At 42.9% G+C, this 18,244-nt stretch overlaps 1 protein-coding gene across 1 annotated transcript in view; it reads right to left on the bottom strand.

Annotated features, from left to right (window-relative positions):
• Nucleotides 1-18,244, bottom strand: part of LOC115109083 (rab GTPase-activating protein 1-like) — a 159,488-nt gene that overhangs the window by 138,694 nt on the left and 2,550 nt on the right. The window contains 9 exon segments of the mRNA XM_029633663.2: nucleotides 295-397; nucleotides 667-733; nucleotides 3,419-3,529; nucleotides 3,696-3,856; nucleotides 4,875-5,049; nucleotides 5,937-6,147; nucleotides 7,198-7,387; nucleotides 7,756-7,800; nucleotides 7,802-7,982. Coding sequence (XP_029489523.1) covers nucleotides 295-397; nucleotides 667-733; nucleotides 3,419-3,529; nucleotides 3,696-3,856; nucleotides 4,875-5,049; nucleotides 5,937-6,147; nucleotides 7,198-7,387; nucleotides 7,756-7,800; nucleotides 7,802-7,891 — 1,153 coding nt within the window. The 5' untranslated portion in view covers nucleotides 7,892-7,982.

Here is an 18,244-nt window from a genome sequence, read left to right as displayed (position 1 = left end):
TGGCATGCTGCAGTATGCTAGTGTTAGGCTGGTTAACAATGACATGCTGCAGTATGCTAGTGTTAGGCTGGTTAACAATGGCATGCTGCAGTATGCTAGTGTTAGGCTGGTTAACAATGGCATGCTGCAGTATGCTAGTGTTAGGCTGGTTAACAATGACATGCTGCAGTATGCTAGTGTTAGGCTGGTTAACAATGACATGCTGCAGTATGCTAGTGTTAGGCTGGTTAACAATGACATGCTGCAGTATGCTAGGCTGGTGAAAGGGCTGAGGGATTGGGGGTTTGGCCTCACCTTTAGGTGTGTCTTCATTCAGCACCTGGAAGGCAGCCATGTTGGGGTTCCAGGTTCCTGTGATCACATAGGACTTTCCATCCGAGCTCTTCCCCATGGACTCCTTCACAAGGGCACAGTCACAGAGAATAGTGAGAAACGATATACAATCATGATCAAGGGGTCTCAAAGAGCAAAGCCATTCCAATCAAACCCCAAAGAACTTATTCAATTCAACTCTGTTTAGCCTGACCAACGCTCAGGTCAACTAATGACAAAATAATGACACGTCTGATAGTGATAGTTTAGTTCAGTAGACGGCGTGCAGTTTGTAACGTGGTCATCATGTGACTGAATGAAAGCCCCCTGAGAGCTACTCAGTCTTCTGCTCACCATGTCTAGAAGGTGCATGTCACTGTTCCGAACCTTCTGGCCTGGGCTCAGCAACATCCCAAAACACCTGAGGGAAAAGAACAGGTTGTGAGCAATAAAACAAGAGGGATTTGCAACTTATCATTTCATATAACCAAAGGTTTGGGTAGCATTTGGGTTCATTATATGATGGTCTTTGTTGAGAATCCTTAGCTGTAGAATTGAAGAAATATAACCTTTCTCAAACAGGTACTACGGCATTAGCAAAGCTACAGGTATATTTGGTTGCACAGTGACCCAGTTTTGAATCCTGTAGACTCCCAACAAAGGCTGCTACGTTTGGGTGAATTTGCATGGGTCTATTATATTTAGAAATTCAAGGAATCAAAATGTAACCACAGCAAAGCAGTGGCAATATCACGTTCAAACAGAGGCCACTATTGACCTGTTTCTTATGATAGATGTGACATCAAGTGGTTGCTGTGAGAATTACAACTTCATAAAATATAAAGCATCTACTATGCTGCCATAGAATAAAGATACTCATCTGAAGAGCCTGGACTTCACCCTTCCTTCATAAGGTTGATATATAAAAAACGGTCATGAACTTAACATACGCTTACTGTTGTAATAAGCAGGCATGACTCCTTCAAGCTGGTTAACAATTACAATCAGCTTGAAACAACTGCTATTCCATCATTGTGACACACAAAATAAAACAATTGTTTAGGTAATCTACATGGCCATAACAGGTAGGCAGCATGATACACATTCACAGCTAAAAGAAGATTAACCTAAAAAATAGTGTAAGGGGAAAAAAAGGATTAAAAATAGGATGCAAGGTGTGTCAGGTTTCACAGAACACAAAATACAGACAGACAGGAAGGCAATGTGAGAAACCTGACCTAATTCTACTAGTTAAACCGCTGAAGTGTTTTCTGTAAGTGCCGGTCACCAGCCAGAAACAGACTTCAGCCTGAAACATGTTCCAAAGTTTTATATAGTGCCTTTGGAAAGTATTCACACCCCTTCACTTTTTCCACATTTTGTTGTTGTGTTACAGGCCTACACACAATAACCCATAATGTCAAAGTGGAACTATGCTTTTCTAAATGTCTGCTAATTAATAAAAATGAAAAGCTGAAATTTCTTGAGTCAATAAGTATTCAAGCCCTTTGTTATGGAAAGTAAAAATAAGTTCAGGAGTAAAAATTTGCTTAACAAGTCACATAATATGCTCGCTTCGAGGCAAGCAACACTGAAGCATGCACGAGAGCACCAGCTGTTCTGGGTCCCAGCGTAATAACTCTCTCGGTAGCCGATGTGAACAAAACCATAAAACAGGTCAACATTCACAAAGCCGCTGGGCCAGACGGATTACCAGGACGGGTACTCAAAGCATGCACGGACCAACTGTCAAGTGTCTTCACTGACATTTTCAACCTCTCCCTGACCGTGTCTGTAATACCTAAATGTTTCAAGCAGACCACCATAGTCCCTGTGCCCAAGGAAGCGAAGGTAACCTGCCTAAATGATTACCGCCCAGCAGGACTCAGGTCGGTAGCCATGGAGCGCTTTGAAAGGCTGATCATGGTTTACATCAACAACATCCTTCCAGTTACGCTAGACCCACTCCAATTTGCAATCGCCCCAACAGATCCACAGATGACGCAATCTCAATTGCACTCCACACTACCCTTTTTCACCTGGACAAAAGGAACATCTATGTGAGGATGCTATTCATCGACTACAGCTCAGCGTTCAACAACATAGTGCCCACGAAGCTCATCACTAAGCTAAGGACCCTGGGACTAAACACCTCCCTCTGCAACTGGATCCTGGACTTCCTGACGGGCCACCCCCAGGTGGTAAGGGTAGGCAACAACACATCTGCCACGCTGATCCTTAACACTGGGGCCCCTCAGGGGTATGTACTTAGTCTCCTCCTGTATTCCCTGTTCACCCACGACTGCGTGGCCAAACACGACGCCAACACCATCATTAAGTTTGCTGATGACAACAGTGGTAGGCCTGATCACCGACAACGATGAGACGGCCTATAGGGAGGAGGTCAGAGAACTAGCAGTGTGGTGCCAGGACAACAACCTCTCCCTCAATGTGAGCAAGACAAAGGAGCTGATCATGGACTACAGGAAAAGGCGGCCGAACAGGCCCCCATTAACATTGACGGGGCTGTAGTGGAGCGGGTCGAGAGTTTCAAGTTCCTTGGTGTCCACATTTCTACTGCTCCAATATAATTATTCCATGATCTCATTCCTGATACGTTTTTAATGAGAGATGTAGGCGTTTGTTTCCCACCGTTTCAATTGAAGGGTGTTGTGCTAATTAATCTGTTGTGCTTGTTGCAGTAAAACCATGTGTGGTTAATTATGAGCAAGACAACATGGAGGCTTCAACTTGGTTTTCCATACAAAGCGTACCATTACAAAGGGAAACCGTTTTAAAACATGATACAGTAACCCCTCAATAACTCCTTAACATCACAAAGGGCCAGACTGACTAGCTCCCACATGCCCAGACATCAGTAGTGTGTTTGTGTCGGGAGCATGCATACATTTTGGGGGAGTTATTTTTTTCTATAGGCCATTGCAACAATGAAATATAAAATATAGGTACTTGATAATCACAATTAAGTGCTTGAAAAAGTCCTTGCCAATGTCTGTATGAACCCTGTACAGGCTACTTGCTCACTGACCAGTGTATGCAGCTCACAAGCCCTTACAGAAGAAACAAGTATGCATCAGACCCTCACCTCTCAATGCCCAGCTCTTTGTTGCTCATCTGCTGGACCATAACAACCACCTTCTTCTGAAAGCCCTGCCGCAGCTTGAAGAAGAACTTCTCTCGGTCCTTGGGAACCGGGCTGATGAGAGGCGGATGGGGGAGAGGAAGACAGCCAGATGGAGAGACAGTTGTTGGCTTAAAGGTCTGTTAAACTGTGTGTATGTATGGGACTGATTTAACCCCATAGAATGCATGCATATGTGTGTGTGTGTGTGTGTGTGTACTCGCAGTGGCTACATGCTGACCTGTAATTGCCCTTGCTGTCATCCTCTTTGACCTCCAGTGAGACGGTGAAAGTGAAGAGGTCACTGTCGGGGGAGAGGGGCAGGGCCGAGTCCCTCTCGTCAGGGTTTGGCTTAGATGAGCGCCGGAATGCTGTGGAAAAACTGTACAGGATCCGACTCACCTAGAGCGGAATGAGGAAGAAGGAAGAGAGAGAAAATATAATAGTTTGATGAATGGATTTTGCTGTGGGGACAAAGTTTGAATTTAATTAAATGTAATACTACTTTACAGGGTGGCAGGTAGCGTTGGGCCAGTAACCCGAAAGGTTGCTGGATCGAATCTCCAAACTGACAAGGTAAAAAAACAAATCTGTCATTCTGTCCCTGAGCAAGGCAGTTAACCCACTTTTACCCCGAAGACGTGGATGTCGATTAAGGCAGCCCCCCCACACCTCTCTGATTCAGAGATGTGTATTTTAGCTTGTTAGGGCGCCCTCTCCTGGTTTCTTCCAGTATAGTGAAGGCAAGTGCACATGGAGTCAAAATACACTTACTCTTGCACACAGGTACCAATAACAGTAGAATAGAAAATATATATTTTTTTAATCGGTTAAACGCCGAAAATACATTTGACCAAACAGGCTTATGAGTCTATAGGTTAATTTCCATAATTAAGTGAAACTAAATTGTCAAGTGTGTATTTTCGCCAGTTGTCATGCATCTTATTTATCACATGCAGACAGCATACAGAGCCTAGTTTGAGGAGTGGAAAAGCCTAGCACCTGTCAGTGTGAGAGCAGCTCCTCAAAAAGCTGGTACTGGAGTGAAATACGTGCTTTTATAAGCCCAGTCATTGTGCAACATTATTAGGTGTGCTGTTAAGAACAATGTTTTCCCGTCAATTACATTTTGACAATAGAAAATGAGGTTTAATTAGCTGCTTTATTACAGCAGTTGCATGTTCATTAATAGGCTATAGCCTTTTGACTAAGACGAAAAGCTTGCCATTGCTACATGTTTTCAGTCAGCGCTTAATGAAAAATGTCCGTTCCTTATATGCATGCATAGTATTTTCATTTGGTCACAACATTTTACTGTTTTGAAAAAAACGGCTAATGGTTGGATAGTCGGCAGCAAATTGGACCTAAATATGCATTCCCTAAAAAGAACAGAACCCAGTACAATAGAACAGTGACTCACAGCTTCCTTGATATGGCAAGAGAAGACGTGGACCTGGAAGTCCTCTGAGCTGCGGTAGCTCTCAGTGAAGGAGAAGCAGTCACTCTCGATGGAGCCCTCCCGACCCCGGGCGCAGAACAGCACCTTGTAAATGGGGAAGGAGGCGATCTCCGTGCCTGATGCCTGGTCCACAATCCTGAGGAAGGAGAGATCAAAAGATAAGCAATTGCAACTATTATTGAAGGGGATAGGGGTTCCTTAAGTAGGCCCACTCACCTTACAAACTTATGTTAATTAATGTTTTATTGTCATATTTTTCCCATTGAGTCCAACAGCATGCTCCGTTAATTTCCTCTACTGTAATGTGTCATATTATTTCCCACAAAGTTATTTCAAGACACCTTGGTTCTTTATATAATTTCCTTTTTTCTGATTAGGTGCAGAGAAATATCTATGATTTTACACATTAAAGTTTATTTTCTTAGTGCGGTTATCTTTCTCATTCCCTAATTCCCACGGTTGGCTAGAGGATTGTTATGGCTTTGTTTCTATATATTTGTCAAACTGCTCAAACCAGAGTGTAGGTGCTTACAAATGACACTGACAATAAAGGGTGTATTCAATCGTTAAACCTTTGTTTCGATGCAATAAAAATGACGCCCATTTCAGATGTGTAAGAGTTTAGCCTACTTGTTGCATAGTCATACATACAGAAGCAAGTACATGTTGCAATTATATTGAAGGCTTTAGTTTAGGTCTATGTAAATACAGGAGAAATTCCCCAGACACGAAATGCACACATCGATGGTGCAGTATATTAGTGTGGATGACTGACCTGACATACGTGGGGCACAGACAGAGATGCCACGCTCTACTTATAGTGACCACATACTCACACACATACTATAGTCTCTATTGACGCAACCCCCGGGTACATTAGGCACATGAGGGTGATGGGTATGGGGACTGACCTGACGCAGCCCCCGGGTACATTAGACACATGAGTGTGACAGTATGGGGACTGACCTGACACAGGCCCCGGGGTACATTAGGCACATGAGGGTGATGGGTATGGGGACTGACCTGACGCAGCCCCCGGGTACATTGGGCACATGGAGCGTGACGGGGATGGGGATGGCACTCTCTGCCCGCAGTGTGGTCATGGCTCTCTGGGCCTCGGGCTCACTGCGTGGGGCCTTCACCCACGTACAGCCCAGGTAGGACAGCTTACTGAACTGAACACTGTCCTCCTCCTGGACTGGTGGGCTGCCTGCTGCAGGACACACTGACACCTCTGATGGGGACAGACAGACAATTGGTCAAAGGTCACTTATTGTTTAGAATGTTAGGGCAGCTCTGTGGAATAAATGGGTTGTCTAATCATCGGTAATCCTCAGTAAAATGGTACCTGAACTGAAAATGGGATAATATTTACAAAACCACAAACAGTTATTTGAAGCTAATATGATTTGGCCTTTGACGATTATAACAGTAACTTGAGGCAAAGTTTGATGCTAATGTAATAAAGAAGACAACCCAATATGCTAGTGTTAGCATGTACTAGCCTGCCTATATTAGTCCCCAGCAACTGGGGAAGCTACTTGTGGAGAGAGGAAGCCAGGGTCAAGTCAAACCTGTAATTGCACACTCAGCAACAGGAAGTGAAACTAAGGACAGCACAGTAATGGCCAAAACTGTTTGTGTCACACATACACACTACTTAGAACCAGGTTGGACTGAAGACGATAATTTGTTGTCAAATGTATCAATGAAAGTCATTGAAGTCAGGGTAACTGTATAGGTCATTACAAAGCATGCTCACCCCTTCTTTTGTGTTTCCTTGGTTTAATCTTAGAGGCAAAAAAGATTTTGCCTTGGTAAAACATCGGAGTGGCTGGTAGATGTTTTTTTTTATCTACCTGCCACAGCAGCTGGTGGTCCAAAAATGGAACTTTATGCCCTGTTTGGGTCAGACAGCCATGTACAATACAGTACCAGTCAGCATACGTTGACCGTTCCTTGTCTACATGATCAGTACAGTACACTCTGATACAACTACTTAGTAACAATGATATGTTTACATTGTTTATCTACCGATTTAATCTACTGCACATAAAGCATGTGAAACTATTCTTCAATTGTATACATGCTATAATGTACTTCTACATTGAGGTCACTGGAACAGCCAGCAAAAGTCTTGCATTTTCAGAGAGAACAAGATATATATAAAAATGTATGCGATTCTATACAATGACATATTCATGAGTTAACCATCCAATAGGCACATCCTGAACTGATTCATTGCCCTACGGGATTGTAACAGATGAGAGGTGTAGAGTAGTACCGGCAGGTGTGGAGTACAGAGCCAGGCCTTGGGGTAGTGTCTGTGGGCCGGGGGCTGTGGAGTTCAATGTGTCGCAAAACGTCTCGGTTCCCTCCTCTCCTGCTCCTCCACTCCGGTCCTCCATCACTACGTGGTCATCCAACAGCTCCTCCATGGCCCTCTCCAACTGCTCCTTCCCATTGCAGGACATCTGAGGAAAGGAAGGGATTGAGAGGTGAAACCCTGTGTGTTGGACGGCTTTCAGAAGAGGCTCAAACAGTGGCTTTATACTAGAGTAATTGTATAGGAATAACCAATAGAGAAGTGTGTGTGTGTGTGTATATATATTTAACAGTTGACATATCACAAAATCGACCACTAGCTGCTACATGCCCCCTAGGCACTAGACAGGAGGAGTGGTGTGGATAGGTATTAGCAACATGGTAAAATCTCCTCATAGCCCTCTGATAGGATAGTGGAATGTCCATCATATTGCTATCCAATCCTTTCTGATCTACAGGAGAGCCAAGGGGTTAGGGGTCAATATCGGCATAGTTGATCAGCATTGTTAGCATCTACCTTGAGTCTGGGCTTGCCCTCTGAGCCCGAGGGGGATCCTCCGGTGAGACGGCTGCACCAGCACAAACTCCTCGCTGGTGACAGTGGCCACTGATTCGGTGGAGCCACTCACTTTGCCAAGAGAGGTGTTGTCCATCGTTAGCCAGGAGCCCCAGGGGCCAGCGCTCTCTGCCCCCGTCCTCTGCCACACAGCACAGCCTTCTGCTCAGCCCCCTGCTGCTGGAACCCTGGATTGGACAACACATTTCACAACATTTGGGATTGTCATGATAATATAGAAGCATACGACTATAGCCTAGGCTTAGCTTACATTCTCTACAGTGGGATATGGAGTAGGTAGGGACTGTCCATTTGTAATGTGTTTTTTCTATTTGCAAAGTCATGTCTGTGGCTACATTTGCCAGTTAACTGAACAGAAAGGCCTTATTTGAAACTGGAGTGGAGAGCATAAGCTGACAGCATAGCCAAGCCTGATATTACACTGAGCCTCAAAGCCCTATGTCATCTGAAATGGAGATCATCGATTCAAAGTCAAATTACGCTTAGGCCCAGCATTTGGTGAACAGCTCAAAACTCGTTGAAGTAAACCAATCAGTTGAACAAAACTTGCATCTGCTCTTCATGGTATATGGAAGATTTAGAGGATCATATGCTAATTTCAGACCCTTTCGTATTATTCCTGTTTGAAGAGTGCATTATTTTCTGCTATTTGCGAAAGATGTTATCTAAAAATAGCCTGTGATAGTTGTTTTTCCCTTAAGTCTCACATCTTGACAAGATCAAATCAAACGTGTCTTGGGTGGCCGAGGTTCGGCTGAGTGTCAGTAGTGACGGCATAAGAGTCATTGCTTTGATCCGAATAAGAAACTTTGAGTGCACTCACTGATTGAAAAAGCAATTTCAAGTCTGTAATAACTTGTTTTAAAGTCATTCCAAAAACCAGGCAAGGGAAAGGGCTATGTAGGGAAATGTTGAACCGTGTCCTTGGATTGGAAAATTCAAATATAGCCTAAAGCTTTTCAAGACTACAAGCCTTGGTCTCACGCTGTAGTAATGACCTTAGATGGCTAGAAAGAATAGCAGAGCTGTTCTCATAACTGGGCAAACACAAAGACTTTCTTCCGAAGATAAATGTACCTTCAATTTCAGCAGACACAGCGGCCGTCAGGAGTTGCTAGTAGCCTGGTAGAGGCGCTACTTGGTTGCTTTAGTGCTAACACAAGTTTGCTAGCCAGTATCCACCTACGCTAACAGTTTGAATGGAACATGTGGAGTAGGTGAACCTACATGTAGTGAGGGTCACTGACTCCTATTGGTGAAAAACCACAGCACACACCCAGTTTCCCACTGAAGCAACAGACAGTCATGTGCTCCCATCACACTCCCGTAGGGCAATGAATCCGTTCAGGATGTGCCTATTGGATGGTTCAAGTTAACTCCTGAAAATGTCATTGTACAGAATCACATACATTTTCCTATCTCATTTAATATAAGGAATTTGAAATTATTTATACTTCTACTTTTGATACTTAAGTACATTTTAGCAATTCCGTTTACTTTTGATACTTAAGTATATTTTAAACCAATACATTTAGACTTTTACTCAAGTAGTATTTTACTGGGTGACTTAACGTAATAGAAAATTACTAAAGTATCTTTACATTTACTCAAGTATGACAATTTTCCACCACTGGATGTGGCTGGTGGTTATAGCATTTATTTCACATGACTGATCAATTTAGACAAGCGTGTCTGGGTAAGTGTGAACTAATACTGAAACATATTCTATATCTGGATACTTTCTGTTTACCTGGAATTTTTCCTTATTGTAGGCTACTACCACTTTTAGTCTTAATCTTTACTACACTATTCACTGCTGAGCACATGACCTCACATGTGAATCCTTAAAGAGATGGGTGGGGCTGGCTTAAGAGGGTGTGAACAATGCTGAATAGGTGTAGACAAAGGAGAGCTCTTCAGTAGGTACTTAAACGTTCAAAAGGCCCTTTTCTCAAAAGTGAGTTTACAAGTTTATCAACTTTCAAAGCAGAATTACTTTCCCATTGTTCCTCAAAAATGCAATGTATGATATACTATTTTGTAGCTCTGAGTCTCTACTTCTATCCAGGGTAGCCTAGTGGTTAGTGTTGGACTAGTAACCGGAAGGTTGGAAGTTCAAATCCCTGAGCTGACAAGGTATGAATCTGTTGTTCTGCCCCTGAACAGGCAGTTAACCCACTGTTCCTAGACCGTCATAGAAAATAAGAATTTGTTCTTAACTGACTTGCCTAGTTAAATAAAGGTAAAATAAAAATGTTTTAAAAAAACACCATGTCAAATGTTGCTACATAAGACTGAATGCAGGTGGTTAGTCACATTTTAGAACTCATTCTCAATAGAAAAATGATTAAAATTCACATTATTTAAATACATTCATGAAGTTCAGTATTCCAATGCACTACCTGTATCATCTATCTAAAAACTTAATAAAGTAGACTCAAACAAACACACGGTGATGTGTGTGGTGGAGTGAAAGCCCTGTGTGGGCCATGTACAGTGATTTCAGAAAGTAATCATACCTCTTGAATTTTTCTGCATTTTGTTATGTTATAGCCTTATTCTAAAATGTATAAAATTATTATTTTTTGCCTTTATCTATTTTAACACATTTTTTTAAACTGAAATGTAACATTTACAAGTATTCGGACCCTTTACTTAGTACTTTGTTGAAGCACCTCGAGTCTTCCTGGGTATGACGCTACCAGATGTATGATCAAATTCAAAACGTCATTTTCCGTACAAAAAAAGAATAAAATAAAAAAAGTATAAACACCTACAAAAATGTCCATAAATTATCATTTACATTTCCTGTTGCAGCAGGATTATTTTCCTGCTATAGCAAACTGTCTGGAAGTCTGAGAAAAATTCATTATTTTCTCCCACAGTAGGACCAAACTCAAAGACAAGATATGCATCACTGATGACCCAGAAAGCCACAAGATTTGTGCTTCTCAAAACAAAAACTAACGAACACAGTTTCTCCATCCTCCATTGAATGACAGTTTCACAAGTTTCAACTCCATCATTATACCCCATGTAAAATGTAAGACTCATGTTAAGGGGTTGTGTTAAGTTCAAAGAGGTGGTGAGGTAGGCTTGAATGGAGGTTTGTGTCATCTTCCTGGGGTTTGGGGTCACGCATGTGGGGTCTGGGTGGAGCGGCTGGAATCCTGTGGTCTGGTGCTTTAGGGTCCGGGAGGATTAAAAGTAGGGTCTCCCCTCCTCACAGAAAAAAAAACATCAGGAACACCACCATGGAAAACAGTGGCCATTTTTAATTGAGGACCTGTCAGTGGGACTGTGGTCAGAGAAGGGGGCTCATCACCATTAGGGTTAGCAGGGGAGATTTCGCAAATCATTCAGGGAGATCGTTACAGAGGGTTGCTGGGTACCCATGTGGTAAGGAAAAGGGGGACATTGTGGCAAGAGGTGGAAGTTGGCTACCGCAAACGTTTCCATAAATCTCTTTGACCAACATCACGCAGTCTTTTTATTGTGATTTGTTTCAACGTGTTCTTTAAAACATCAGAGTGGTGACCATACGAGTGAGTGATCTTCGGGCTGGGGTTCTTTGTTACATCATCCTAATCACAGCTCTGACCTAGCTTTGATTCTAAGCTCTTTGAGCAAATTAAAAGTCTTCACCAGCTCTCCAGTTACAGATCATACATCTTCAAATCTAATCATTGTATTGGTCACGTACAAATATTTTGCAGATGTTATCGCAGGTGCAGCAACATGCTTGTGTTTCTAGCACCAAAAGTGCAGTAATACCTAACAATACAAAATTAATACAACTATAAAAAAATATTATATGATGGGGTGTATAGACATGGACAGTATATGAATAGAAAAGGTGTCTTCAGAACACACACTCCAAGATAGGCCTAGTTAAACATTTCCTGTTCATCCACTTGTTCGTCCGTGTGTGGTTAACTTTTTCACACATATTTACCAACACAATCATCACTGCACAGTAGTCATGAGCTATCTAGAGGGTAAAATGTAGCCTACTGGTATGCTACAGGCCTAGGCCAGGTTTCCCAGATAGGCAGACCGAGGGCCAAATTCATCCCAGGGTTGATTGTATTTGGCCCCCCAACTTTAATTAAAAAAAGAAAAAACGACATAAGACTGTAAAGTCTCCAGGAAATCAGCTCAAGTGATTTAAACTTAGAAAATCTGTTCCCGAGTATTGCCACGTATAAAGAGAGGCATACGTGATCGTATCCCACAGTAATCAGGGATTTAAATAAATCAGAATAGCCTAGTGGTTAGAGAGTTGGACTAGTAACCGGAAGGTTGCAAGTTCAAACCCCCGAGCTGACAAGGTACAAATCTGTCGTTCTGCCCCTGAACAGGCTGTTCCTAGGCCGTCATTGAAAATAAGAATTTGTTCTGAACTGACTTGCCTAGTTAAATACAGGTAAAAATAAATAAAAATACTATCCATTTGGAATTCTTGCAATCAATTTCCAGTGTACAAATGATTTCTAACTATGTCCCCTCTAATTTTTGGTGCACTGAGCAACATTTGAGCCTTGGGAGCGGAAACTTTAACATTGTGAACATTTTGTGCAACTTCAGGTGCAACTTACAGTGAAGACTGAGGCTGTAGCCTTACAGTTTGACAGTAGCCAATCTTGGCTATTTGTCCATAATGTAGGCCTACCAACACAACCAATGGAGCAAATCCCATAACATTTTCACGTGGAAATAGAAATCAAAAGCTATGATATAGTCTACAATAGCCGATACGTGACCCATTTAAGGAAACTAGGCGTATGGTCACGGGTCACTACTTCACACGAGAGCTATTTGAACGTATTCTGTGTTTAATATCAAAATGCATTTTTTGGCAGAAGTGCCTTCTGGATCATGTGAACTTTCATGTGCCTTAATAACAAAATTGTCTGTCATCTGTAAATACGAATACAATTGTTAAATTACAAGGTTTAGCCACAGAAGAAACACAGCAACCTTCCCGATAGCCATGATTGGCTGAGATAATGAGTGGACTGGACATGGCGAGAAATGAGTTTGGATTGGTCTGCCATATAGCACCCTTTGTTTACTTGAGCTAGTCAGTATGTGTAGGTAATCCTGTATAATATATCGTAGTAGAACTGCAAAAGTGTTGCTCTCCACTTTCTGGAGGACTGAGTTTTGAAATCAGTGGAATTAGAGTATGATAGCCAAGGAGATGGAGAAAATACCTCTCCGAATTACATCTTCAAACTAAGTGCAACCATGGTTTCAGTGACAGGGAGAAGCATCCAAGCATGATGTATACAGGTAAGATAGTCTTGCAAGCTACATGTTCAGATATTACACATTTCTAATTTTGACAAAGTCATTTTCATTTCAAGTTAAAGTGTACTGTTAGCTAACGTTAGCTGGCTGGCTCGCAAGCTAATGTTACGTGTATGATCTTATTATTTGTTTCTCAGATTCATTTGCTTGGCTAGTTATACCCTAGTGTTAGCTAGCTAACATTGAACTTGGTTGGTTAACTACCTGCAGATTCACGCAGGGTAGTAACGTCATGAGTTGGGATTATGGTTCATTTACCTAGCTAGCTAGAAGTCTTAGCAAAAGACTCCACTATGCAAGTGTCCATTTTAATAGAATTTCACTGCGACAACTGTTAGCTTGGGTGCTTGACTTCTGTTTTGATCCGAGCATTCTGTCCTCCCTTAAAGATGGGTGGAGCTAAAGCTTGAGGGTGTGAACGATTCTGAATGGGTGTAGACAAAGAAGAGCTCTCCAGTAGGTACCAAAATATTCATAGGCTTTTTTTCTCAAAAGTGAGGTTAAGTTTATCAACTCCCCACTGTTCATGATATACCAATTAGTAGCTCTATGTCTCTACTTTTATTCAATGTAAAAAAAACATTGACATTTTGCTACATAAGAACTAATCAAGGAGATCAGTCACATATGCAGTGTTCAATGCAGGCCTACACTGCATGAGACTTAACGTTTTTACATTATGAAGGCCTTGACATGAATATGTTTTTACTTGGTCCCATTCTGTTAGACAAATTGTTGACTTTAAATTGCAAGAAACCACTCTACTAAATAAAATGTAATATTACATTACAAATTATTAGACAAACTCAGCAAAAAAAGAAACGTCATCCTTCTCAACTGCGTTTCTTTTCAGCAAACTTAACATGTGTAAATATTTGTATTAACATAAGATTCAACAACTGATCCAAACTGAAAAAGTTCCACAGACATGTGACTAACAGAAATGGAATAATGTGTCCCTGAACAAAGGGGGGCAAAATCAAAAGTAACAGTCAGTATCTGGTGTGGCAACCAGCTGCATTAAGTACTGCAGTGCATCTCCTCCTCATGGACTGCACCAGATTTGCCAGTTCTTGCTGTGAGATGTTACCCCACTCTTCTACCAAGGCACCTGCAACTTCCCGGACATTTCTAGGGGGGAAAGACCCTAGCCCTCACCCTCACCCTCCGATCCAACAGGTCCCAGACGTGCTCAATGGGATTGAGATCCGGGTTCTTCGCTGGCCATGGTAGAACACTGACATTCCTGTCTTGCAGGAAATCACGCACAGAACGAGCAGGTGGCATTGTCATGCTGGAGGGTCATGTCAGGATGAGCCTGCGGGAAGGGTACCACATGAGGGAGGAGGATGTCTTCCCTGTAACGCACAGCGTTGAGATTGCCTGCAATGACAACAAGCTCAGTCCGATGATGCTGGGACACAACGCCCCAGACCATGACGGACCCTCCACCTCCAAATTGATCCCGCTCCAGAGTACAGGCCTCGGTGTAACGCTCATTCCTTCGTCAATAAATGTGAATCCGACCATCACCCCTTATGAGACAAAACCGTGACTCGTCAGTAAAGAGCACTTTTTGCTAGTCCTGTCTGGTCCAGCAATGGTGGATTTGTGTTCGTAGGTGAAGTTGTTGCCGGTGATGTCTGGTGAGGACCTGCTGTACAATAGGCCTACAAGCCCTCAGTCCAGCCTCTCTCAGCCTATTGCGGACAGTCTGAGCACTGATGGAGGGATTGTGAGTTCCTGGTGTAACTCGGGCAGTTGTTATTGCCATCCTGTACCTGTCCCGCAGGTGTGATGTTCGGATGTACCGATCCTGTGCAGGTGTTATTACATGTGGTCTGCCACTGCAAGGACGATCAGCTATCCATCCCGTCTCCCTGTAGAACTGTCTTAGGCGTCACACAGTACCAATTTTGCAATTTATTGGCCACGTCCGCAGCCCTCATGTTCCTTGCAGCCTTCCCAAGGCACATTCACGCAGGTGAGCAGGGACCCTGGGCATCTTTCAGAGTCAGTAGAAAGGCCTCTTTCGTGTCCTAAGTTTTCATAACTGTGACGTTAATTGCCTACCGTCTGTAAGTTGTTAGTGTCTTAACGACCGTTCCACAGGTGCATGTTCATTAATTGTTTATGGTTCATTGAACAAGAATGGAAAGCAGTGTTTAAACCCTTTACAATGAAGATCTGTGAAGTTATTTTTTTTTTTTTTTACAAATGATCTTTGAAAGACAAAGTCCTGAAAAAGGGACATTTTTTTTTTGCTGGGTTTAGTAGGCTACCCCTCTGCCTATTGACCTATTTACATATTCAAGCCTGTCTCAAAATACAACACTGTCCCTTTAATTAAGACATAAGCTTTTTACCTGACTGGCTTTTCAAAGACAACTTGAAAATATTGCTTACATGTTTTGTGCTCTTGTAGGAAGCAGTAAATCCCCATTGCTGCCCTATGCTTATCTATAACTGGACTAATAACTAGCAAAGAATATCAACAAATTCACACGTGCAGCTCTGAACTGATCTGAAACGCGCATTCACTTGCGGGTCATTGACAGTTTGTTGCATTGAAAAGGAAGCTGATATAATGTTGATTCGATCACAGAAGAAACATTGATCAATATATTTCGGCCCACAGCTGAATGTAATTTGGGACCCCTGCCATGGGCTAAATATTGCACATCAAATCTAGAATTTCTCCCTACAGCGTGGGCTATATTTAAGCTGGGTGTGGTGATGGCAATGAGCACGTCAACAGACCTTACAACATACGACAATACTGATGCAATTTAACTGACCTAACTGGGCGTGTGCATAAGCTACCTTTTACCGTCTGCCTTACAGGAGAAACTGGCAACTTGTATTGCCCAAATAAGACAAACACTCTGAAACCCGACCCTTTAACCAGTTATCACACCCTAGGCCAATTACACGCACAACAAACTAGGCTATTCATCAGAGGAAAATAAACAGTCCACCCTGTACTTAATACTACAATAAACTATAGTCTAGCTAAACACAATAGTAAAACCTGCACACATTGGCGCGTCCATCGAAAACAACTGAGCTGACCTGTTGAGGTCACTCAAGGCAAGTCTGAATCATTAGGTGGGGCAAAAACTTCACATTTCCTTGCCTTGCATCTCCTTCCAGTTGATGGGCGAATGGCTGTCTACAGCCAGGGGCTATGACATCATAGGCTAGCTGCTAGGTTACAGCAAATTTCCTGCCTCTGGGAAATAAGTCTCAGTGTGGTAGGGTACACACAGGCCCGTCACTGATGCATGGCTTGACACAGGCTTTGACTAAGCACGCATCCTCTAGTCCAGTGTTTCCAACTCCGGTCCTCCAGTACATGTTGTGGCCGGACAAACTCACCTGATTCAACTCAATGATTAGTTGACTAATAGAATCAGGTGTGCTTGTCCGAGGCCACAACATGTACCGTTGGGGGTTCTGGAGGACTGGAGTTGGGAAACACTGCTCTAATCTAGCACACATTGGTGAGAAACCACAGAATGAAAGATGAACCGCACTTGCTGTCTCTGCCTGGCCGGTTCCCCTCTTTCCACTGGGATTCTCTGCCTCTAACCCTATTACAGGGGTTGAGTCACTGGCTTACTGGGGCTCTTTCATACCGTCCCTGGGAGGGGTGCGTCACTTGAGTGGGTTGAGTCACTGATGTGATCTTCCTGTCTGGGTTGCCCCCCCCTTGGGTTGTGCCGTGGAGGAGATCTTTGTGGGCTATACTCAGCCTGGTCTCAGGATGGTAAGTTGGTGGTTGAAGAAATCCCTCTAGTGGTGTGGGGGCTGTGCTTTGGCAAAGTGGGTGGGGTTATATCCTTCCTGTTTGGCCCTGTCTGGGGGTGTCCTCGGATGGGGCCACAGTGTCTCCTGACCCCTCCGGTCTCAGCCTCCAGTATTTATGCTGCAGTAGTTTATGTGCCGGGGGGCTAGGGTTAGTTTGTTATATCTGGAGTACTTCTCCTGTCCTATTCGGTGTCCTGTGTGAATTTAAGTGTGCTCTCTCTAATTCTCTCTTTCTCTCTCTCAGAGGACCTGAGCCCTAGGACCATGCCTCAGGACTACTTGACATGATGACCCTTGCAGTCCCCAGTCCACCTGGCCGTGCTGCTGCTCCAGTTTCAACTGTTCTGCCTTATTATTATTGGACCATGCTGGTCATTTATGAACATTTAAACATCTTGGCCATTGGTTCTGTTATAATCTCCACCCGGCACAGCCAGAAGAGGACTGGCCACCCCACATAGCCTGGTTCCTCTCTAGGTTTCTTCCTAGGTTTTGGCCTTTCTAGGGAGTTTTTCCTAGCCACCGTGCTTCTACACCTGCATTGCTTGCTGTTTGGGGTTTTAGGCTGGGTTTCTGTACAGCACTTTGAGATATCAGCTGATGTACGAAGGGCTATATAAATACATTTGATTTGATTTTGATTTGAAAGGGTAAAAAAAACATTTGGCTTTCTTCTCTAAGCAATTCTGAAAATATTGTTCTTCCAATGAATACCGAACACTACTTCAACTAGGCTAGAAGCCCATGTACTCATTTGTTTATTTAACTAGGCAAGTCAGTTAAGAACAAATTCTTATTTAATTATAAATGACAGTCTAACCTGGTCAAACCCTCCCCTAACCTGGATGACACTGGGCCATTTGTGCACCGCCAGATCATGGCCAGTTGTGATACAGCCCGGGATACAGCCCGGGATCCAACCAGGGTCTGTAGTGACACCTCTTGCACTGAGATGCAGTGCCTTAGAACTTTGTGCCGCTCATAAACAGCATAATACTAGGGTGCCATATTTTGCTTAAGTTTTAGGCGAGGTTACATCATGTTGAGACGCCCCAACTAATTAGTCTGTTCAGCTGGTTTGCACAAAATGTTCAGTCTGTCTGCTCATGACTCCATAACATATTATACAGTATTCCTTTACCAAAGTTAGGTTATTCAAGACAAAACCTTGAGTTGTATGTCTCAATATCTCAATGTGTATGTGTGTCTCACACACACACTGCAAATGTGGACTTAAAATGCAAATAGGGCTGGGCAATATATATCACAACATTTTTCACAGTATTTTATGTTTTTGAATAAAACA

Source organism: Oncorhynchus nerka, linkage group LG25, assembly GCF_034236695.1.
Source record: "Oncorhynchus nerka isolate Pitt River linkage group LG25, Oner_Uvic_2.0, whole genome shotgun sequence".
Taxonomy (NCBI): Eukaryota; Metazoa; Chordata; class Actinopteri; order Salmoniformes; family Salmonidae; genus Oncorhynchus; species Oncorhynchus nerka.
The sequence above is the reverse complement of the archived record's forward strand: the minus strand, read 5'-3'. Positions and strand labels throughout refer to the sequence as shown.